The sequence below is a fragment of the Leptonychotes weddellii genome, chromosome 9 (genome assembly GCF_054177405.1).
Source record: "Leptonychotes weddellii isolate Sample4059 chromosome 9, ASM5417740v2, whole genome shotgun sequence".
NCBI lineage: Eukaryota > Metazoa > Chordata > Mammalia > Carnivora > Phocidae > Leptonychotes > Leptonychotes weddellii.
This window is the reverse complement of record NC_138377.1, coordinates 103,940,095-103,963,955: the sequence shown is the minus strand read 5'-3', so window position 1 is coordinate 103,963,955 and position 23,861 is coordinate 103,940,095. Positions and strand designations below refer to the sequence as shown.

Here is a 23,861-nt window from a genome sequence, read left to right as displayed (position 1 = left end):
GAATGGTTTGATCCCTATCCAGCTGAATTCCTGAGAGGAGACGAAATCCAGGTCTCCTACTCCTCCGCCATCTTGCTCCGCCCCCATTTGTTTTGTTTCTTAAATTCCACGTGAGTGAAATCATATGGTATTTGTCTTTCTCTGACTGGCTTATTTCGCTTAGCATTATACTCTTTAGCTCCATCCATATTGTTGCAAATGGCAAGATTTCATTTTTTATGACTGAATAACATTCCATTGTGTGTATGTATGTGTGTGTGTGTACACACACATATATATACACATTTTCTTTATCCATTCATCAGTGGACACGTGGGCTGTTTCCATAATCTACGTTTTATAAATAATGTTGCAATAAACACAGGGGTGCATATAACCTTTCAAATTAGTGTTTTGTATTCTTTGGGTAAATATCCAGTAGTACGATTACTGTAGCATATGATAATTCTACTTTTAACTTACTGAGGACCCTTCATACTGTTTTCCAGAGTGGATCCACCGGTATGCATCCCCATCACCAGTGCACAAGTGTTCCTTTCCCTCGATATCCTCAGGGACACTTGTTTCTTGTGTCTGGGCTTTTATTCTGGCAGGTGTGAGGTGATATCTGACTGTAGTTTTGATTTGCATTTCCCTGATGATGAATGATGTTGAACATTTTTCATGTGTCTATAGGCTATCTGGAGAAATGTCTGTTCATGTCTTCTGCCCATTTTTAATTGGATTGTTTTTTGGTGTTGAGTTGTATAACTTATATATGTTGGATACTAACCCTTTATCAGCTGTCACTTGCAAATATCTCCTCCAATTCAAAAGGTTGTCTTTTGGTTTTGTTGGTTGTATCCTCTGTTATATGGAAGCTTTTACTTTGATTAAGTCCCAACAGATAATTTTGTTTTGTTTTCCTTGCTTCAAGAGACATATCTAGAAATATGTTGTTATGTCCAACATCAGAGAAATTACTGTGTTCTCTTCTAGGATTTTTATGGATTGAGGTCTCATGCCTAGGTCTCCACATTTGCATGTAGTTGTCAAGTTTTCCCAACACCATCTGTTGAAGAGACTTTTTCCCATTTCATATTCTTTCCTCCTTTCTCAAAGATTAACCATATAATTGTGGGATTGCTTCTGGTCTTTCTATTCTGTTCCACTGACCACTATTTTTGTGCCAATACCATACTGTTTTGATTAGTACAGCTCTGCAGCATAACGTTAGTAATCTAGAACTGTGACACCTCCAACTTGGTTTTGCTTTCTCAAGATTGCTTTGGCTACTCGGGGTTTTTTGTGGTTCCATACAAATTTTAGGACTGTCTGTTCTAGTTCTGTGAAAAATGGTCTTGGTATTCCGACAGGAATTGCATTAAATCTGTAGATTGCTTTGGGTAATATGGATATTTAACAATATTTATTCTCCTAATCCATGAGCATGAAATATCTATCCATTTGGTTGTATCATCTTCAATTTCTTTTAGCAATATTTTATAGTTTTCAGAGTACAGGTCTTTCACCTCCTTGGTTAAGTTTACTACTAGATATCTTACTATTTTTGGTACAACTGTAAATGGGATTGTTGTCTAAATTTCTCATTAGTGTACAGAATGCAATGGATTTCTGTACATTGATTTTGTATCCTGGGACTATATTGAATTCATTTATCAGTTCTAGTAGTTTTTTGGTGGGGTCTTTAGGGTTTTGTATATATAGTTATCATGTTGTATATATAGTTATCATGTCATCTGCAAATAGTGAAAGTTTTACTTCTTCCTTACCAATCTGGATGCCCTTTATTTCTTTTTGCTGTCTGAGTGCTGTGGCTAGGACTGCCAGTAATTATGTTAATAAAAGTGATGAAAGTGTACATCCTGTCTTATTCCTGACCTTAGGGGAAAAGCTCTGTTTTTTACCATTGAGTATGATGTTCACTGTGGGTTTTTCATATAATGTATTATGTTAAGGTATGTTCCCTCTAAACCTACCTTGTTGAAGGTTTTTATCATGAATGGATATTGTACTTTATCAAATCCTTTTCTGCATCTATTGAAAGAATCATGTTTTTTTCTCTTTTTTTGAGAGGGAGAGAGGGGGCAGGGAGGGGCAGAGGGAGAAGGAGAGAGAATCTTAAGCTGGGCATGGAGCCTGACATGGGGCTTGATCTCACAACCCTAAGATCATGACCTGATCCGAAATCAAGAGTTGGATGCTTAACGGACTAAGCCACCCAAGGTGCTCCAATGATCATATGGTTTTTATCCTTTCTCTTATCAATGTATCACAGTGATTATCTCTGGATAGTGAACCACCCTTGCATCCCAAGAATGAATCCCACTTGATTGTGAATGACTTCTAATGTATTTGTTGGATTTGGTTTGCTAGTATTTTGTTGAGGACTTTTGCATCTATGTTCATCAAAGGTATTGGCCTGTAGTTCCCGTTTTTTGTGGTGTCTTTATCTAGTTTTGGTATCAGGTTGATGCTAGCCTCATAGGATAAATTTGGAAGTTTTCTTTTTCTATTTCTTGAAATAGTTTCAGAAGAATAGATATTAACTCTTCTTTAAATGTTTCTTAAAATTTACCTGTGAAGCTGTCTGTTCCTGGACTTTCGTTTGTTGGGTTTTTTGATTACTGATTCAATTTCATTGCTGGTAATTGGTCTGTTCAAATTTTCTATTTCTTCCTGCTTCAGGTTTGGAAAGTTAAATGTTTCTAGGAATTTATCTATTTGGTTGTTCACTTTGTTGGCATATAATTTTTCATAATATTCTCTTATAATTGTTTGTATTTCTGTGGTGTTGGTTGTGATTTCTCCTCTCTCTTTTTTTTAATCTTTTTTTTTTTTATTTGACAGAGAGACACACAGCGAGAGAGGGAACACAAGCAGGGGGGAGTGGGAGAGGAAGAAGCAGGCTTCCCACCGAGCAGGGAGCCCGAGGCAGGACTCGATTCCAGGACCCTGAGATCATGACCCGAGCCGAAGGCAGACGCTTAACGACTGAGCCACCCAGGCGCCCCTCTCCTTTCTCATTTCTGCTTTTGAGTCTTCCCTCTCTTCTTTTTTAAAATGAGTCAGGCTAAAGGTTTATCAATTTTGTTGATTTTTTCCAAGAACCAGCTCCTGGTTTCACTGATCTATTCCATTACATATTTTTTAGGTTCTATCTCATTTATTTCTCCTCTCATATTCATTATTTCCTTCCTTCTGCTGGTTTTTGGGTTTTGTTAGCTGTTCTTCCTAGCTCCTTTAGATGTAAGGTTAGGTTGTTTGAGACTGTTTTTGCTTCTTGAGGTAAGCCTACATTGCTACAAACGTCCCTCTTATAACCACTTTTGTTGCGTCCCAAAGACTTTGAACAATTGTGTTTTCATTTTCATTTGTTACCATGTAATTTTTTATTTCCTTTTTGATTTCTTGGTTGACCCATTTATTGTTTAGTAGCATGTTATTTGTGGTCTTTCCAGATTTTCTCTTGTGGTTGACTTCTAGTTTCATAGTGTTGTAGTCAGAAAAGATGTATGGCATAACTTCCATATTATATAATTTGTTGAGACTTGTTTTGTGGGCTAATACATGATCTATTCTGGAGAATGTTCTGTGTGCACTTGAAAAGAATGTGTATCCTGCTGTTTTAGGATGGATGTTCTGAATATATGTTGAATACATCTATCTAGTGCGTTATTCAAAGCCACTGTTTCCTTGTTGATTTTCTGTTTGGATGATGTCCTCTGATGTAAGTGGGGTGTTAAAGTTCCCTACTATTATTGTATTACTGCCACCTACTTTATGTTTGTTATTAACTGTTTTATGTATTTAGGTGCTTTCATGTTGGATCCATAATTATTTACAATTGTTTTATCTTCCTGTTGGATTGTTCTCTTTACAATTATACAGTGTCCTTCTTGTTACAGTCTTTGTTTTAAAGTCTGTTTTGTCCAATATAAGTATATGCTACCCTGGCTTACCTTCACATCCATTTGCATGATAAATGTTTCACCATCCCCTCACTTTCAATCTGCATGTGTCTTTAGGTCTGAAATGAGTCTCTTGTAGGTAGCATACAAATGGGTCTTGTTTTTTTATCTATTCTGTCACCCTGTGTCTTTTGATGGGAGCATTTATACATTTACATTCAAAATAATTATGGATAGATATGTATTTATTGCCAATTTGTTACTTGTTTTGTGGTTGTTTTTGTAGTTTATCTCTGTACCTTTCTTCTCTTGCTCTCTTCCCTCAGAGTTTGCTGGCTTTCTTTCGTGATATACTTTGATTCATTTCTCTTTATTTTTTGCCTGTTACTGGTTTTTGATTTGTGGTTACCATCAGGCTTGTATTTAACATCTTCTGCATATAGCAGTCTATATTAAGTTGATGGTCGCTTAAGTCTGAACGCATTCTTTACTCCTCTCCCCCAACATTTTAGATATATGGTGTCACACTTGACATCCTTTTATTTTGTAAGTTCCTTGACTTTTACAGATATGTTTATTTTTACTGCTTTTGTGCTTCCTATTTTTCTTAGTCTTACTTAAGGTTTTTCCTTTCCACTCAGAGTCCCCTTTAACATTTCTTGTAGGGCTGGTTTAGTGGTCACGAATTCCTTAAACTTGTGTTTGTGTGAGAAACTTTTTACCTCTCCTTCTATTCCGAATGATAGCCTTACTGGATAGGGTATTCTTGGCTGATTTTTTCCTTCCAGCATGTTGAATCTATAGATGCCACTCCTTTCTGGTCTGCATAGTTTCTGCTGAAGAATCTGATACCTTAATTTGGTTTCCCTTGTACATAACAATTTTCTCTTTCTGCTTTTAAAATTCTCTATCACTACTTTTTGCCATTTTAATTACTATGTATCTTGGTGTGGACCTCCTTGGGTTGATTTTGTTGGTGGCTCTCTGTGCCTCCTGGATCTGGACTTCTGTTTCCTTCCCCAGATTTGCGAAGTTTTCATCTATTATTTCCTCAAATAAATTTCCTGCCCCTTTTCTCTCCCTTCTTCTTTGGGATCCCTATAATACAAATGCTGTTATACTTGATCATGTTGCTGAGTTCCCTACACCTAGTCTCATTTTGCATAATTTGATTTTTCTCACCTGCTCAGCTTGACTACTTTCTATTACTCTGTCCTCCAGGTCACTGATTCGTTCTTCCGCTTCTTCTAGCCTACTATTTATTCCAGCTAGTGTATTTTTAATTTTATTTATTGTGTTCTTCATCTCTGATTGATTCTTTTTGTTGTTGTTGTTAAGGGCCTCACTGATGTCTTCTACTCTTTTTTTAAATCCAACAAATATCTTTATAAGGTTACTCTAAATTTTCTATCAGGCATATTACTGATCTCCATTTGCTTAGGTCTCTTCTGGATTTTTTTTACTGTTCTTTCATTTGGGACATATTCCTCTCTCTCCTCATTTTCTTTAACTCTCTGTGTCTGTTTCTATGTGCTGGGAAATTCAGCTATGTCTCCTGCTCTTGAAAGTAGTGGCCTTATGAAGACCCTGCCATGTAGTGTCCCCTATTCACCAGAACCTGGCACTTCAGGGGTATCTCCTATATGTGCTGTGCATGTCCTGCTGTTGTGGCTGAGCTGCTTTTTCTTTCAGTCTAGTTGTCTTCAGTGGCTCTCTTTGCCTGTTGTGGGGAGTGCGTGGTCCCTGTGGTGTTAGTGGGCCAGTCTTGTGCCACCTATGGCTTGAGTTGAGTCAGACTAGGCATTTGCCAGAGATGCAGTAGCTCCAAACTAAAGTGTGCTTTCCCTGTGTTGTCCCCTGAGCTTTTGTTGGTGGGTAGGGCTTGCAGGCAGACCAGCTGTCTGCCCCCAGCCCACTGCTGGGCCCTCTGTCTGACTGGTGTGTGTGGTTATCTGTCCCTCTCTCTACGTTAAGAGTAACTTGGAAGTGGTGCTGGCCCCTGTCAAGGTGCTTGCACACTGCCAGGGTATGGCACTGCCCTAGATGAGCTCCGGCCAAGGCTGTACTGGGGGGCAGAGCTGCAATGGTTAGGAGCGGGAGACGATGGTACAGTGGTGTTAGCAAGGTTCAGGAAGCACCTGTCCTCAGCAGGAGGGAGGCAGACCTGTCTGGAGGGTGAGATCTGCGGCAGCCCAGCACAGGGGGGTGAGGCAGCAGTGACAGCCAGTCAGGTAGTGAGTGTCAGCACGGTGCTGGTTACCGCAGGTGGCCACGTGTTTATGCTGGGGGTTAGGGGACGGAAATGGTACCTGTTCCTTTGTTCCTGGCGAAGTCTCTCAGGGATCTCCCTGTTTCGCCAGGACACCCTCTGAGGTGAGTAAACTACTGCCCCTTTCTTTGCCCCGGGTGTTTTTCAAACTGCTGCTTCTATGCTGTATCTCCACGAGGCTGCTGTACCAGAAACACTGCTAAACATCCTACAATTCACAGAACAATCTCCACAAGAAAAAATTATCTGGTCCAAACTGGGGACAGCGCTGCAACTGAGAAACTCTGATCTGGCGTAAGTTGATATAAAATCATGCAACTGTACCCTGACGCCTTGCCTCCTGTATGAGACTCCCACTTTCTCCTGTTATTAAAAAACTATGAAAAAAGTCTTCTTCATGAAGAGATATACAAGAAAAACAAGTAACATTTACTGTGTATGTCTTATGTGCTAGGTAATGTCCTAAGCCCTTTGCACATGTTAACTCATTCAGACTTCCCAACCACCCTGTGACAAGGTCCTGTTATGAACCCCACTGGAGACACTGAGGCTTGAGAGGGCCCAACCGACTTCATGATGCCTTCAGGGTGGGTCACCCAGAGCCTGTATTCTGAAGTCCCAGCCCCAGGCCTGATGTGGATACCAAGTGACAGCTGTCATAGTATGCATTACCTGAGGGGTCCCCAGTCTTTCAATCAGAGGGACAAGATGCAGCGGGGCGTACTTTGATTCTAGTCTTTTCATTTTGGCATCAAGTCTCTCGCCCTCTGCAGTGGAAAAAATATTTTAATTTCTGATCCTCTGCATGAAAAACGATACTGAAGTTTAATTTTGTCAAAGAAACAAATGAAAGATTTCTTACAGATTCTCTCTGAACATTACAGAACTGGCTTATTTGAAATATTAATTCAAAATGACAGAATTGATTTTCTGTTCAATATTCATTTTTTAAAACACAAAATTCCAAATGTAATCAAAATCAGAGAATAGTACAAAACCCTCTGTACCCATCTGCTGCATGAGTATCAACTCATGATACTCTTGTTTCATAGACACTCAACATCTATGAACAATAGCATAGGAGCTATTTTGAAGCACATCCAATATGTATCATTTCAGCCTTTAATACTTCAATTATTCAATATTTATCTAACCATGTTACATTACCAATTACCTCCAGTTATGACTGAACAGGCACCAAACTCAAACAAAACTGGCACTAAGTTCTCTGGTCACAAGGACCAGGTGTCACCACTGCAAAGGGCAGTCTGGACTCCCTGGTAAGAGACACATAGACTCACCTTTCACGTGGACTCTCGGCAAGATGTTCTGAAATGGGGCTGCATGCAACAGGTCACACACTTCTTCTAAAGACTAGAGCAAAAGAAGAAGATTGCATTAGGACATTTACCTCACCACAGAGACAGAGAAGTCGTGCTGAAAACAAGATGTATCTTTGCCATTTAGTGTAAAACAAATACTCTAAGCAGCACTGTGCAGAACTCTCTGGGATGATGGAAATGTTCTCTGTGCTACACACTTACATAGTTACCAGCCACATACGGCTCGTACACCTGAATAACCAAATTTAAATTGTATTCACTTTCAATTAATTTAAATACAGAAATGAGTAAAAACCAGTATTGAATATTGAAAACAATGGCCTTTGTTTTCCAGGATTTACCAGTCTGGCAGCCCGAATCTGCTAATTGCTACCAGCCTCTTAAGAAGTTTGTAACTTAGTTATAACACAGTTTATAACAAGACACTGCTACACAGACAGGAGGAAGGGTAATTCCTCTCTGAACAGCGCTAGATGCAGAAGGAAAGGCAGCGTCACTCTTGTACACAAACGAAGTTCTGAGCGGTCACTCTGAACCTGCTTTTGGATCACAACACCTCTAAAGAGGTAATAAAAACCCTACAGAAGACCCATTCTCCAGAATATTGCAGTGTAGAGGGAAAGTTTACCTCTGATATCACAGAGGTTGCAGAACTCCTAAAAACTTACCACAAACCCAAAGGTGGTCAAGAACAAGGCATTTTTCCAGACTCTGAGGGCTCTTAAACTATAGAAAAGGGCCCTGAAGATCGGTGTGTTCACCGTGGGGCAGGCAGAAGATGCCAATGAGCTCTCTCTCATGCCTCCGACTCTACACCCATCTTGAAATCTTATAATCCCCCAGTAATAAAACAAATTTCTAAACAAAAAAACTGTTCTCAGAAAGTCAAGACGTATATCAACTGATGATATTTTCCCTTCTGAGAATCTCCCCAGATGATGGCAAAGCGAAGACCAAGAAGAGGAAGAGAAGACTTTCTGTCCTTATCAAGTGAGGGTCCTACTGTCACCTAACACAAATCTAGTGCAGTAGCCAGTCAGCTGCCGCCTGTTCCCCCAGGACACTCCAGAGGGAGACTGACCCCTCCACACACCGTCTTCCATTCTGGAGGCCAGCTGCAAAGCATGAGCTCCTCATGCAGAATATATGTAGTAGAAGCCACCTCTGGGCCAGGGTACCCAACACCTGTTCCCCTGGGCCTTCTACTCTAGGTGAAGATGATGTTGGGGGAGGAGAGAGGAACAAACTAAAAAAAGGGACAGGGTCAGATGATGACTGTGTGCTATGCAAACACATAAAAGAGGGTGATGTCAATGGAATACTATGCAGCTACAAAAAGTATAAGAAATGTCCCCACTTCTGATGTAGAATGATCTCCAGCATATATTTACTGTTGAGTGAAAAAAGCAACATGGAGAGGAGTGAATGGCCGGCCTGCACCAAAAGAGTTGTAGGGGGGCAGCTGGAAGGTGACTGACTGCAAAAAAGTGGTCAGGCTGATGGATGGCGGATGGGAGACTTGGTTAAGGGATGACAGCTGCCAAGTAGGAATGCTGGGGGCAGAGCCAAACACGCGAGCTCCGCAGGCAGTAAGGAGCCTGCAGGCCAGCAAACCATCCAAGAGGGGTGGCTCATCTGGCTGTGCTGCTTCCAGGTGCTACTGCCAATGGCCTCAAATTTTTGCCCCCAAACCAAGCCAGAAAAACTGAGAATAGCTATAAAAACCAGCATTTAAAACAAACAAGCAATTGACACTATTCTAAAATAAAGAGTTTATTAAACACAAACAACCATAAACTAAAACAAAACAAATGAACAAACAAACAAAAAAAACCGCAACTACATTATCAAACTTTCCAGGCTAGGATTTTTTGGGTTTTAAAAAATTTTTTATTTAAATCCAATTTAATTAGGGGCGCCTGGGTGGCTCAGTCGGTTAAGAATCTGCCTTTGGCTCAGGTCATGATCCCAGGGTCCTGGGACTGAGCCCCGCATCAGGCTCCCTGCTCAGCTGGGAGTCTGCTTCTGTCTCTCTCCCCCTCTGCCCCTCCCCACCACTTGTTCTCTGTCAGAGACATAAAATCTTAAAAATAAATAAATAAATAAATAAATCCAATTTAGTTAACATACAGTGTACCATTAGTTTCAGGGGTAGAGTTTAGTGATTCATCAGTTGCATATAACACCCAGTGCTCATTACATCACATGCCCTCTTTAATGCCCATCACCCAGTTACCCCATCCCCCCACCCACTTCCCCTCCAGCAACCTGTTTGTTTCCTAGAGTTAAGAGTCCCTTATGGTTTGCCTCCCTCTGTTTTTGCCTTATTTTATTTTTCCTTCCCTTCCCTTACGTTCATCTGTTTTGTTTCTTAAATTCCACATATGAGTGAAATCATCTGATATTTGTCTTTCTCTGACTTATTTCACTCAGCATAATACCCTCTAGTTCCATCTATGTCCGTTGCAAATGGCAAGATTTCATTCTTTTTTTTTTTAAAGATTTTATTTATTTGACAGAGAGAGACACAGCAAGAGAAGGAACACAAGCAGGGGGAGTGGGAAAGGGAGAAGTGGGCTTCCCGCCGAGCAGAGAGCCCGACGTGGGGCTCTATCCCAGGACCCCAGGATCATGACCTGAGCCGAAGGCAGACGCTTAACGACTGAGCCACCCAGGCGCCCCAGATTTCATTCTTTTTGATGGCTGAGTAATATTCCTGTGTGTGTGATCTTTTTTATACCAGGCTAGGTTTTTAGGGAGTAGAATTTGAAAAGCAAAATGAAAGAAACTTCTTCAGAAAGTTAAATGTATCTACGCAATGCACAGATTCAGAATAAGTAAGGTCAACATTTTTGGCTACTGAATCCAATCCTGGTGCCCGCTGGGGCCACTACTGACTGCATGGCAGCATGGTCAGGCCCTTGGGGGTCCCACCCACATGCTTGCTGCCCTGGCAGCTGGGTCACAGTTACCCCACTTTTCTAATGTGACAATCTGATTTACCCTGAGTATCTCCATTTATAATAGTGGGAACCCACACAAATACCAAAACATATTACCACCTTCCTCAGAGAGTCCAAAATAAGCACCAAGAAGAGATCAGTGTCTGGAGTCTTCAAAACTATCCTTAGGTTTGGTGGGATTTGGGCATAATCATCTGAGACAGGAGTGAGAATAGCCATGTCATCTTCGACCTTGGAGAGTTTCACATTGATGGACCTATAGGAAATAGCACCTCCTACTTCCAAAAGGACAAAAGCAACACCACAAAATTCCAGTCTGGGGCCTGATCTGGCAGCAGACCTGCCCAACACAGAAATTCTGGCTTCTCACCACTTGCACAAGGTGCATGGACAACGGAATCCAGAGAAGGGAGAAGTGAAGGGGTGACAGTGAGCAGAGGGTGTGAGGAGGGGTGGTGACAGGCATCCCTACAGGGCAGGGCTGCTGTGTCTGTAAGAGAGCCAGGCATGTGCTCACTATGCCTCAGGCACAGGCCCCGGAATCTGCTGCACTTGACTAAGATGTAGATGATGCTCTTTTCTTTTCTTTTTTTTTTAATTTTTTTTTCAAAGATTTTATTTATTTATTTGAGAGAGAGAGAGACAGCGAGAGAGGGAACACAAGCAGGGGGGAGAGGGAGAAGCAGGCTTCCCGCGGAGCAGGGAGCCCGACGCAGGGCTCGATCCCAGGACCCTGAGATCGTGACCCGAGCCGAAGGCAGATGCCCAACGACTGAGCCACCCAGGCGCCCCAGATGATGCTCTTTTCATTCACTGTTTCAGAAATATTCATACATTCATAAGTCAAAGTTTGCTTTCAAATCAACTGACAACTCTTTATAACATTTTTCCTAGGTGCCCGGTACTGTGCTTGCCACTCAAAGGAGCTAAGCACAACAGTATATACCTAAGACACAAGCCTAGTCTTAGAAGGGAGAAGATGAGGGGGATCTGTGTCAACTGGGTGCTAGAGACCCAGCTCTCACCAGGCCCCTGAGGCCTAGAGGATCCCTCCACTGTTGAGCCACCAATTCCTACTGGATTGTGGTGAGGTCTTTAAGAGTGCTGAACAACTCTCACAAGGGATTTGCTTGTCTTGAGAGATATGCAACAGGCATAATTGAAGGAACTAGGCAGCAAGGATCACATTGGTTTCAGATCTCTCTTTTTCTAAGTTCCTTTTTTTTTTTTTTTAAAGATTATTTATTTGACAGAGAGCACACAAGTAGGCAGAGCTGCAGGTACAAGGAGAGGGAGAAGCAGGCTCCCCGCTGAGCAAGGAGCCCAACGTGGGGCTCGATCCCAGGACCCTAGGATCATGACCTGAGCTGAAGGCAGATGCTTAACCGACTGAGCCACCCAGGCGCCCCTTTTTCTAAGTTTCTAATACAGCATCACACTCCATCCAAAAGCCAGTAAGTGTCCAATTGTTGACCTGACAATGGGTGTAGACTGTTCCTTTGAGCTGATGAGAGATGAGTTCTGCTCTTCCAGCATCAAACCCCTATGGTTCTATAATTCTTTTATGTCCATACAAGGATCTTTGACTTCTTCTATTTCGTAGGTGAAGAAAAGCTTTTGATAGTTTATCTTACTTCCTAAAAGCACAGCTAAACCAGAGAAAAAACCAGACTTCTAATGATTCCCTGCCACTAAGTAAGTCAATTCCATAAGGCAGTCCTCCCTCAGTAAAACTTGGGGCTCCCTGCCATAACCCAAAGCCAGGGACTGAAAGGCACTTTCAGACTTAGACACATGTGGACAAGAAGAATTGCACTTTATGTTGTGTGTTCAGGAAAAGTCAATACATGAAGGAAATCTTCCTATACTAAATATTTAAAATTCATGATAAGAGATTACAATTAAAGTAATTCTTCCTGGGGCGCCTGGGTGGCTCAGTTGGTTAAGTGTCTGCCTTCAGTTCACGTCATGATCCCGGAGTCCTGGGATCAAGCCCTGCGTTGGGCTCCCTGCTCAGTGGGGAATCTGCTTCTCCCTCCCCCTCTGCCCCTCCACCCTGCTCATGCTCTCTCTATTGCTCTCCCTCTAAAATAAATAAATAAAATCTTAAAAAAAATAATAAAGTAATTCTTCCTAACTTATCTGGTTGCTAAAAATTCACAAACAGGGGTACCTGGGTGGCTCAGTCAGTTAAGCGTCTGCCTTCAGCTCAGGTCATGATCCCAGGGTCCTGGGATCGAGCCCCGCATTGGGCTCCCTGCTCAGCAGAGAGCCTGCTTCTCTCTCTCTCTCCCTCTGCCTGCCTCTCTGCCTGCTTGTGCTCTCTAGCAAAAAAATAAATAAAATCTATAAAACAAAAAATTCAAATACTGGGCGCTTGGGTAGCTCAGTCAGTGAAGTGTCCGACTGTTGGTTTTGGCTCAGGTCATGATCTCAGGGTCATGGGACGGAGCCCCATGTTGGGCTCCACTCTCAGCAGGGAGTCTGCTTCTCTCTCTCTCTTTTTGCCCCACCCCCTGGTCGCACGTGCTCTTTCTAAACTATATAAACCTTTTTTAAAAAATTTCACAGATATTGCAGTAGAAGATTCAGTTCTCCCTAACGTTCCTAGAGCAAGGCTGCCCTGGATGTCAGCTGCTTGCCGGCCCCACGGCCAGCCTGCCTGCTCTTTGCAGGACTGCCCAGCGCAGCCTGTGATTCTGGTGGGTCCTCCACCTCACGCCGTCACTCCTGCTGTGGAGAGGGTAGCACATGAGGGGCCGCTCACTCAGAGTCCATGCTGACTTGCAGATGGCCTAGGGTTTCCTGACTTTGTCACTCCGTGGAAAGGGTCGACCCAGCAACATAGCAACAAAGGGGAAAGCCAAAAGATGCAGGTCCGACGGGAGGCCATGAGCTCTCAGAGTATCCACATCCAACCTTGGACTACCTGACAATGTTTTTTTGTTTTTGTTTTTTTTTTTTTTATTTTTGTAATTGGATGTAAGGTAGCCAATCCAGTGGCTCGGCCCCTAGAAGTGTGGCAGTCTGAATCCCATGCCCTGAAGTGCATATGGGCACCATGGTCCCATGTGCCCATATGGGATCCTGCCCCTGCCAAGGTCCCAGGGCCCTGAAGAAAGGAGACTGCTTTAAGAAGCAACATAGCAAAAGATCTCTTCAAATAGGTCTAGAGACATAACCAATTAACACTGAAATGCCTGTTTGCTTTTTCAATACATTTGACAAGCTGATACTTTCAGAGCAGAGCAAAGATATATGAGGATGCTACATACCCTTGAAGAAGAATACAGTAAGGGAACATGTCCTGTCAGGTAGCAAGACTTAAGTTAGAGCTATAATGAATAAGAATGTGTTGTTATGGACAACATATGACCAATGGGTCATGGCAGAAAGCCTGGACACTGACCAGTGCATCCACAGAAAGGAGGGGTCCTTCAGCCACTGGAGGGATGGACAACCGATCAACCCCATAGAGGAAAAAAAGAAACGTCATCCACTCCTACAACACACACAAAAAAACAATTCCAAAAGGATTATGAACTTAAATATAGAAAGCAAAACTTAAAACCTTCATATGAAAACAGAATATCTTCATGACCCCTAGGTAGGAAGGAACTTCTTTAAAAAGATACAAAAAGTGCTACCTATACCAAAAAAGAGACTACAGTCAAAATAAGAGTATCAGTTTATAAAAAAAATCACCACTATCAGAGTGAAAAGACAAACCAAAAACAGGGAGAAGTATTTGCAATGTGCGTAACACACAAAGGTTATACAAAGAGCTTCTAAAAACAAGCTGTAGAAGAATGGGTAAAAGACACAATGGTGGATTTAACAGAATAGGAAGAGCAAGCAACAAACGAAGATGCCTACCTCCTTAGTCACAGAGAGAAAATCAGAGGAAGGCCACAAGAGATTCTGTTATAGTCACTAGGTTTTCCAATTCAGAATGCTCAGTTGTCATGAGGGGACTGAGAGAAAGCTAAATGACACCACAAGAAGGCAATCAGTGGAGAGAACCGGTGTCCCCTGGGGCAATTTCTCAGTAGTGGTAAGCTTTCAGCATTTACTTTATTATGCTGTCTACTACTGTAGTCATGGGACATATGTAGCTTTTTAAACATAAAATAATTAAAATTCTACAAAACTTAAAAATTGGTTCTTCAGTCACACTTTTTCGTTTTTTGCCCTGCAATCTTTTTATCTGAGAGAGCTGAGATCTTGGACACCACTGTGGCTTCAACAAGACCCTGCCCCAGCGTGCTCCAACACACTTCAAGTACTCAACAGCCTCAGGAACAGAACTTTCCATCATGCAAACAGCTCTCCTGGGCAGCCGTGCTTTATACCTTACATATATGTCACATATGTTTGTGCAGATACTACATAATAAAATGCTCCACGGTGCTCACACAGTAAAACATTCTTAAATGATGAATTACATTGCATTTTTGTTTTTCAGTTACAGGAAACAAATACAAATTAAAGTCTAAATAGTCACACCCAAAAAAAGAATGGTGCTTTACCCCCATTAAATAACCCTAATAAATCAGGCCTCTAAAAAGTGCCTTTTTCTGTAGGGAATGACTCTGCATGGCCTGGGGCTTGGCTGGGCTGAGCACTCACCAGGCTTTGCTCGATGAGTAGGCAGAAGAGGACAGCATTGCCCACTTCCCGCAGGTTCTGGAAGCACACGGTCTTCAGCTCTGCATACTCAACAATGTCCTTCAGCTGGTGGTGGAAGAACTCTAGGATGCCTATGGTAGCAGAGAGTGAGCAGGGGGACTGGGGAGGCTGGAGGCACAGCCTGGGGTCTACGGCTGGGCACACTCGTGCTGGCCATGGAACATCCTCGGACACTGCCACTGGGCCTGCTATGGAGATGGCCACATGTCCCCTGACCCCAACACCTTTCTTGTTTGTCCATCCCCTGGGTCTTGGGCCTTGGCTCCAAAACCTTTCTCCACCAACCCTGTATCTTCTGAGGAGGCACCACATTACCAGAATAAAGGAGAAAGACCACACTGTCACCTCCAGCAGAAACAGAAAAGGTTTGGATTAAATTCAGTATCCCTTCACAGGCATAGAAGGGAACATACTTAATTTGATAAAGCACAACTATAAAACACCTGCAGCTAATGTCATACTCAGTGGTAAAACCTGCATACTTTCTCCCTGAGCTCCAGAGCAAGACAACACATTTTCATCACTGTCCTAGAGATCCTGCACATTGCAATAGGGCACAAAAAGACCAGGCACAAAAACTAGAAAGAAAGTTAAAATTCCCTAATTTGATCTACATATTCAAATGCTGACCCAGTCAAAAATCCACAAGCTGACTCCAGAATTTATGTGGTCATGAAGACCTAGAAGAGCCAAAACAACTCTAAAAAGAACAAAGTTAGAGACTTAACAAGTTTCAAACTCCTCAGCCCAGCAGGTCAGGTCCCAGCTGGACCTGGCAGGTGAGCTCCCTGTCCCTCCCTGGTTGGTGATCTTCAAGGCCCCGTGCTGTCCAGGAGTCAAGGCCTCACAGGGTTCAGAGGCCCATCACCCATCGGTGACTAAAGGGTGCTGCCTCCCCCTGCCAGCTTCCTCACTCAAATGTGGTGATTCCAACACACCTTCCCACACACCTGCTCCCAGCTGGAAGGCTGGCTGGTTGGTTCTACTGGAAACAATCAGACTTTGATTGGATTCCCGGCCTCCTCCCACCTAGGGAAAGCAGATCCTATCCTTATCAGTAAATTCTGACTTGCTTTCCCAGGCTGCAGTCTGAACACCTGCAGCCCCGGGAGGCGCTGCACTCACCAGGAGAGCCATACTCATGCCGGGGCAGGCGGCAGATCTTGGGCATCACCTCCATCAGCGTCTTCACGTACTGCAGGATTGTGCCTTGCAGCTGCAGGAGAGAGAGGCTGCATCAGCCACTGGCCGCCACTGTCCCAGAGGTTGTGAGTGCTGCATGGGGCTTCTAAAAAGGCGTCTGTTAGTAAAACACATGGCAATGAGCAGGACTGAAAATCACTTTGGCTGGGAAAGGAAATCCTATCCACAGAACGAAAACAACCCCCGCCAGGGTGACTTAAATGCATGTTCTAAAACACAATTCCTCTCTCAGGAGGCAAACGGTCTGAGATGTGACAACGGGAGGGCGAGGAGCTCAAGTTGCATCCAACTTTGGTGAGCACAGTGGCCCTGGGGAAGCAAACATCCTCACGGGGTGGTTTCTGTATTCCTCTGTTGGACTTGGTGCAGCTCCAACACTGGACTCTGTCACCTCATGCACCTAACACCTTCCAAGTTATGTGTTTTGGGGCAGAGGCTTTAGCTGAAGGTCCTAACAGAGACCAAGTGGGTCATGTAGTCATGGCTGTGTCAAAAGACCCAACTTTTATATATTCTAATTGATTTCTGATCCAAAAAGAATTTTGTCAACTTCTTAGAATTCTGTCAGCTTTTGCTTTACATTGTTAATAATCATATCATCTCCTTGATGGATTGCCACTTTAACTATGTGGCCACAAATTCAGCTTTAAGGATGGAAAAGACCTAAAGAATCTTAAAGAAATAGGCTCAAACACAGAAAGACAATTAAAATAGGGGCATCTGGGTGGCTCAGTCTGTTAAGCGTTTGCCTTTGGCTCAGGTCATGATCCCGGAGTCCTGGAATTGAGCCCCACATCGGGCTCCCTGCTCAGCGAGGAGTGTGCTTCTCCCTTTGCCTCTGTCCCTCCCCCCGCTCATGCTCTCTTTCTCAAATAAACAAATGAAACCTTTTTTAAAAATGACTAAAATAATGGGAAAAGATTAAAGATTAAGATTTTATGAAGTTCTTTCTCAGTTAACAGAAATAACACATAGAAAACTAAATCTAGGGCGCCTGGGTGGCTCAGTTGGTTAAGCAACTGCCTTCGGCTCAGGTCACGATCCTGGAGTCCCAGGATCGAGTCCTGCATCGGGCTCCTTGCTCGGTGGGGAGCCTGCTTCTCCCTCTGACCCTCCCCCATCTCATGTGCTGTCTCTCTCTAATTCTCTCTCAAATAAATAAAATCTTAAAAAAAAAAGAAAGAAAGAAAGAAAGAAAACTAAATCTAGGGATGCCTGGGTGGCTCAGTCAGTTAAGCATCTGCCTTCAGCTCAAGTCATGATCCCAGGGTCCTGGGATCGAGTCCCACATTGGGCTCCCTGTTCAGCGGGAAGCCTGCTTCTCCCTCTGCCTGCCGCTCCCTGCTTGTGTCCTTGCTCACTCTCTCTCTGGTATTTATTTTTTAAATAAAATCTTTTTTTTTTTTAAGATTTTATTTTTTGACAGACAGAGAGGGAACACAGCAGGGGGAGTGGGAAAGGGAGAAGCAGGCTTCCCGCCGAGCAGGGAGCCAGATGTGGGGCTTGATCCTAGGACCCTGGGATCATGACCTGAGCCGAAGCCAGACGCTTAATGACTGAGCCACCCAGGCGCCCCTTATATAAAATCTTAAAAAAAAGAAAAGAAAACTTAATCTATGATAACCTACAAACATCATTTTCTCACTTACTCTTTCCAAAAAGACTTAAATAAAAGACTTCTGCACATAACTTCTGACCTCAATCTGAAGTTACACAGATGAGTGTCTGAATCCTTTATTCACAGTTTAACCCCTGGTACCCAGGAAAGGCACACACCATCAGCCCTGTAAGGGGGTGGGGAAGACTACTTTTGGATATAAAGGCCACATTTTCTTAAAAGGAAATCTGTATTTTGGCACTTAACTTTTTCTGTGAATTAGTTAAAATAACATGGACCTGGCTTTTCCACCCCAGTGAATTCAAGGCTGCGTGTGATACTGTGATTTATAACAAAAAATACATATTTTTAGTATTTAGTCTTGTACCTGTTCCTGGCACAGAGCCCCTGAAACCCTTCAAATTATCCTAAGAGAGCCTTCAAGGTGTCTCTGGTTATGTTAATGAGGTGACTTTTGGAAAGCACCCACCAATGGGAGCTGGTTGCCAGGAGAACCAACCCCATGGTAAGATTTGGGACTTTTAGACCCACCCCCAGACTCCTGGGGACGGGGAAGGGGCTAGAGGTTCATTCAGTCACCAAAGGCCAATGATTTAATCAGTCCTGCTGATGTAGTGAAACCCCCATAAAAACCTAATAGGGTGGGGTTTGGGGAGCCTACAAGTTGGGGAACTGGAACAGTTCCACAGGTCCCCGTGAGGGGACCCAAACTGCATGAGGACAGAAGCTCCTTTCTTCGGGACCTCTAGCTATGTATCTCTTCATCTGGCTGTTGATTTGTATCCTTTGTAACAAACTGGTAATCTAGTGAGTAAACTGGTTTCCTGAGTTTTGTGAGCTGTCCTAGCAGATAACTGAACCCAAGGAGGGGGCTGTAGAAACCTCTGATTTATAGCCAGTGGGTCAAAGGCACAGGTGACAAATTACACTGGAGACTGAGTGGGAGTGGGCGCGGGGCAGTCTTGTGGGTGAAAGCCCTTAAACTGTGGGATCTGATGCTACCTACCTCCAGGTAAACAGTGCTAGAATTGAGCTGAACTGAAGGACACCCAGCTGGTACCCAAGAATTCCTCAGTGGAGTGTCTGAATCCTTTATGCCCCTCCCCACATTACAATTGGGTGCAGAACCCTTCACCATGTAAAGGAGGTCCATGGAGGGAAACCTACCAGGCTCTTCACGACCTTCAGCAGCTCCTCCATGACCACTGCAATGCCCTGGTAGCCGAGCAGCCGGCAGATGACCTGGAAGTGAGGAGGCCCCACGAAGTTCCGATAGCTGCCATAAATGCTAGAGTACGCCAAGTTCAAAGCCTGGGGGATAAAGAATGTAAGTGCTTCATGAAATCTCCAGAGTTCTCAACATGCTTACTGTGCACACAAGATGAAGAATTGCTGCACCAAAGATGCATTCAACATACAGTGCCCTTAAGGTGGAGAACATCAGAGAATTTGTGAGACTTGCCCTTACTGGTATTTATGTCTTCAACATGAAGACATGACAAGCAAGCTTATTAAAACAGAAAAAAGAAACAAATTTCAAAGATTTATCAAACTGCCAGTTCCACAGAAGCCATCTGAGGTCCTGGAATGAGAAACAAGCACATCCTCACTGCTGCATCCTCGGAGCTGCTCCCAGTCTCCAGGGGGAGACATCTGAGGACAGAGAGCGACGGAGCAGGGAAACTGTCTTCTCAGGGGCACGAAGGGAGCTGGAGACAGCAGCCCCCACAGGGGGAGTAGGTGACAAAGGTAATCAGGGTGGTTTCCTGCAGGAGGGGACCTCCAAGCTTGTCTAAGGACATGGCGCCCACTAGGCAGGAGGACCCCTAATAAGCATTCAGTACTGTGTGTTTCCGTGTCAGCACTTCTTCAGCGGCATCCCACAAATTCGGATATATTTGCATTTCATTTAGTTAGGTGTCTTTTAAAACAATTTCCCTTCAGACTTCCTCTTGACCCATGGATCATATAGAAATGTATTAATTTCAAGTCTTTGGAGATTTTCTTGTCATCTTTTTATTACTGATTTCTAGTTTGAGTCCACTATGGTCAGAGAACTCTTTTAATTTTCTTGAGGTTTGTTTTATGGCCCAGAATATGGTCTATCTGGGGGGGAATGCTCCATGGGCACTTGAAAACAATGTATGTTCTGATGTTGTTGGGTGGAGTGTTCTACACGTCAACAATATCCTTTTGGTTGATGCCGTTTAGTTCTTTATTGTTGCTGATTTTCTGTCTACTGACTTTACTGATGACTAAGAAGAATGTTGAATTCCCCAACTATAATTGTGGACTTGTTCATTTCTCTCATTTATGTCAGTATTTGCTTCAAGTATTTTGAAGTTCTGTTGTTTGGTACACAAACATTTAGGATTGCCATATTTTCTTGGTTGCTTGATCCTGTTATATAATGTCTCTCTTGGTCTCTGATTAATAGTCTTTGCTTCAAAATCTACTTTATCTTATTTTTTAAAAATGTTTACTTTCTTTTTAGATTTCCTTTTTTTTTTTAAGATTTATTTATTTGTCAGAGAGAGAGAGAGCATAAGCAGGGGGAGCGGCACGCAGAGGGAGAAGCAGGCTTCCCACTGAGCAGAGAGCCCGATTTGGGACTCGATCTCAGGACCCTGGGATCATGACCTGAGTCGAAGGCAGATGCTTAACCAACTGAGCCACCCAGGCGTCCTTACTTTATCTTATATTAATACAGTCACTCCTTTCTTCTGATTAATGTTTGCATAATATATCTTCATCTATCCTTTTACTTTCAACGTACCAATATCATTAATTTGAAGTACGCTTCTTGTTCAATCATGCTTTTTAAATCCACTCTGCCAAACCTCAGTATTTTCACTGTATTTAGACCACTTACATTTAGTACATTTACATTTAGTAATTATACATAATCTAATTATTGATATCTAAGTACGGTCTGTTTCATGCTTCCTGACTTCTTCTGGGTCACTTCAACATTTTCTAGAATTTCACTGTGGTTGACCTATAGTAGTTTCAAGAGTATCTCTTCACACAGGCTCCTGTGTGATTATGAGTTATCACAATCCACTGTTATCAACATTTTACCACTTCGATTGAAGTATATCAACCTCACCTCCATTTAGGTTCCCCGAATCCTCCCCTTGCCCCCTTTATCATTGTCTTAAATATTTCCTCTATATACACCAAAAACCACATCAGAAAGGGATTCAGAAGAATCAGCACAGCAGCTCTTGAGTATCTTCAGGAGGCCTGCTTGCAATTCCTGGGAATTCAGCCCTTGGAATGTTACCAACTGATAAGGTTGTTTTCTACTACTGGGACATTTAACCATGCTATACAACTTGTCTAGGTAGGATGTACAAGTAGTGATTTATGGGGGCTCCTTTCCTTCTGGGGGTTCTGGAGTTTTAATAACTGTGAATAGTCAAGACAGGAGGCATGTGCCTATGTACCCAGCCCTAGTGAAAGCCTTGGACATGAGCAATTGAGTGGGCTTCTGTTCTCTGGGCAGAAAAACTGCACGTCCCATGCAATCCCCATGAGGGACATCTTTGGTAGCCTGTGCCTGGTTCGATCACCACCTGATGCGTCTTTTTCCCTTACTGGTCCTGCTTTGTATCCTTCAGCAATAAGGAACTATAGCTGTGAGTACAACTGACTGAGTCTATGAGTCCTTCTGGACAAGCAAAATGTGTGGGTGGTCCTAGAACCCAAAAACACAAAGTCTGGGACTAAACAATTACCAAACACTGACCAGCTTGGAAGCCCTGCCAAGTGCCCATCCTGTGCCCAAGCCTACAGCCCCTGCCTACAACCACAATCCCACTCGAAAGGGGCATACTTTGATCATCAGCTTAGATACACCTTCCTCTTCCTAACTCCTCCTTAAAGCACCACAATGTGCATTTAAATGCTAGGATTTGGTGTGAGTTTTTTGCTTGATAATAAATTTTAATGTTTCAAAAGGAAACCATGAAAAACATCAGTGATATCTAATGGCCTCAGGAGCTTGGGAAGATGCTGGAGGAGGACGCTCGGCTCACCCCCATCCCATCTCCAAGATATCATCCACCTCCAAGTCAATCGCTTCAGAGAGCGATCTGAAGACTGGAAGAACAAACTCCACGATGAAACATAGAGAAGAAGTTACATCTGAAATATTAGGAAGGTCAGAAAGGCAGAGGGAGGCTGACCGCAAGAAGAGGGAGCTGCGTGTCCAAAAAGGGCAGAGAAACAGGCACCAGGGAACTCACGTGGGGAGAACTAATCCCCGTAACTTTGGGCTTTAAAAACCAGAGAAGCTGCATCAAAATCAATAAAAGCAGGCCAAGTCATATTATAATTAAATTTGCAAAATATAGTGATAAAGAAAAAAATCCTAAATGCAGCAAGACAAAGGAAGTCCCTAACTTACAAGGAAGACCCATAAGGTTAGCAGCAGACTCTCTGTAGAAACGTGGCAAGCCAGAAGGGACTGGCATGATAAATTCAATGTGATGAGTGTGAAAAATCTGCAGCCAAGAATACTCTATCCAGGAAGGCTAGCATTCACAATAGGAGGAGATAAAAGAGTTTCCCAGAAAACAAAAACTGAAGGAGTTCGTGACCACCAATCTAGCCCTGCAAGAAATATTAAGAGACTCTTTGAGTGGGAAGGAAAGACAAAAAGCAACAAAGACTAGAAAGGAATGGAAAAAATCTCCAAAAACAATGACAAAACAAGTAAAAACTAGGTACTAAATACATATCTATCAATAATTACTCTGAATATAAATGGACTAAATGTTCCAATCGAAAGACATATATTATAATGGATTAAAAAAACAAGACCCATCTCTATGCTGCCTATAAGATACTCATTTTATTTACTTGCTTTTAAATTTTTTCTTTCTTTTTCTTTCTTTTTTTTACAAGAGACTCATTTTAGACCTAAAGATACCTGCAGATTGAAATGAGGGGATGGAGAAATATTTATCATGCAAATGGACATATGGAACCATAAAAGACCCCAAATAGCCAAAGCAATCTTGAAAAAGAAAAGCAAAGCTGGAGGCATCACAATTCCGGACTTCAAGTTACAGTACAAAGCTTTATAATCTAGACATTATGGTACTGGCACAAAATAGAAACGTAGATCAATGGAACAGAATAGAAAACCCAGAAATGGACTGACGACTACATGGTTAACTAATCTTCGACAAAGCAGTAAAGAATATTCAATGGAAAAAAGACAGTCTCTTCAACAAATGGTGTTGGTAAAACTGGACAGCCACACGCAGAAGAATGAAACTGGACCACTGTCTTACAGCATACACAAAAGTAAACTCAAAATGGATGAAAGACCTCAATGTGAAACAGGAATTCATCAAAATCCTAGAGAACACAGACAGAAACCTCTTTGACCTCAGTTGTAGCAAATTCTTACTAGATATGTCTCCTGAGGCAAGGGAAACAAAAGCAAAAATAAACTATTGGGACTTCATCAAGACAAAAAGCTTCTGCATAGCAAAGGAAACAATGAACAAAACTAAAAGGCACCTTTAAAATTGGAGAAGGTATGTGCAAATAACACATCTGATAAAGGCTTAATATCCAAAATATATAAAGAACTTATAATACTCAACACCCAAAAAACAAATAATCCAGTTAAAAAATGGGAAGACATGAACAGTTTTCCAAAGAAGACATATAGATGGCTACAGACACATAAAAAGATGCTCAACGCTGTGAATTGTGCAAGACTGTTGAATCACAGATCTATACCTCTGAAACAAATAATGCAACATATGTTAAGAAAAAAAAAAAGAAGAAGATAGCAGGAAGGGAAGAATGAAGGGGGAGAAATTGGAGGGGGAGACGAACCATGAG

At 42.6% G+C, this 23,861-nt stretch overlaps 2 protein-coding genes across 16 annotated transcripts in view; one reads left to right on the top strand and one right to left on the bottom strand.

The window, feature by feature from the left end:
- The window catches only part of LOC102729109 (NIPA magnesium transporter 2), a 46,755-nt gene extending 24,758 nt beyond the window's left edge, over nt 1-21,997 (top strand). For 4 of the 12 annotated variants that reach the window (XM_081831469.1, XM_081831467.1, XM_081831464.1 and 1 more), the window contains 2 exons: nt 6,402-6,474; nt 7,858-9,595. In XM_081831469.1, the coding sequence (XP_081687595.1) occupies nt 6,402-6,474; nt 7,858-7,918 (134 nt within the window). In that variant the 3' untranslated portion in view covers nt 7,919-9,595. Of the gene's footprint in view, nt 1-6,401; nt 6,541-7,857; nt 9,596-21,959 lie in introns of those variants that run through there. The other 8 variants (XM_081831466.1, XM_081831465.1, XM_081831462.1 and 5 more) reach the window with 5 other exon arrangements.
- The window catches only part of CYFIP1 (cytoplasmic FMR1 interacting protein 1), a 118,321-nt gene continuing 95,582 nt past the window's right edge, over nt 1,123-23,861 (bottom strand). For all 4 annotated transcript variants that reach the window (XM_081831459.1, XM_081831460.1, XM_081831461.1 and 1 more), the window contains 5 exons: nt 19,164-19,307; nt 16,301-16,391; nt 15,116-15,246; nt 7,482-7,554; nt 1,123-6,947 (listed from right to left, as the gene is read on the bottom strand). In XM_081831459.1, the coding sequence (XP_081687585.1) occupies nt 6,763-6,947; nt 7,482-7,554; nt 15,116-15,246; nt 16,301-16,391; nt 19,164-19,307 (624 nt within the window). In that variant the 3' untranslated portion in view covers nt 1,123-6,762. The remainder of the gene's footprint in view (nt 6,948-7,481; nt 7,555-15,115; nt 15,247-16,300; nt 16,392-19,163; nt 19,308-23,861) is intronic.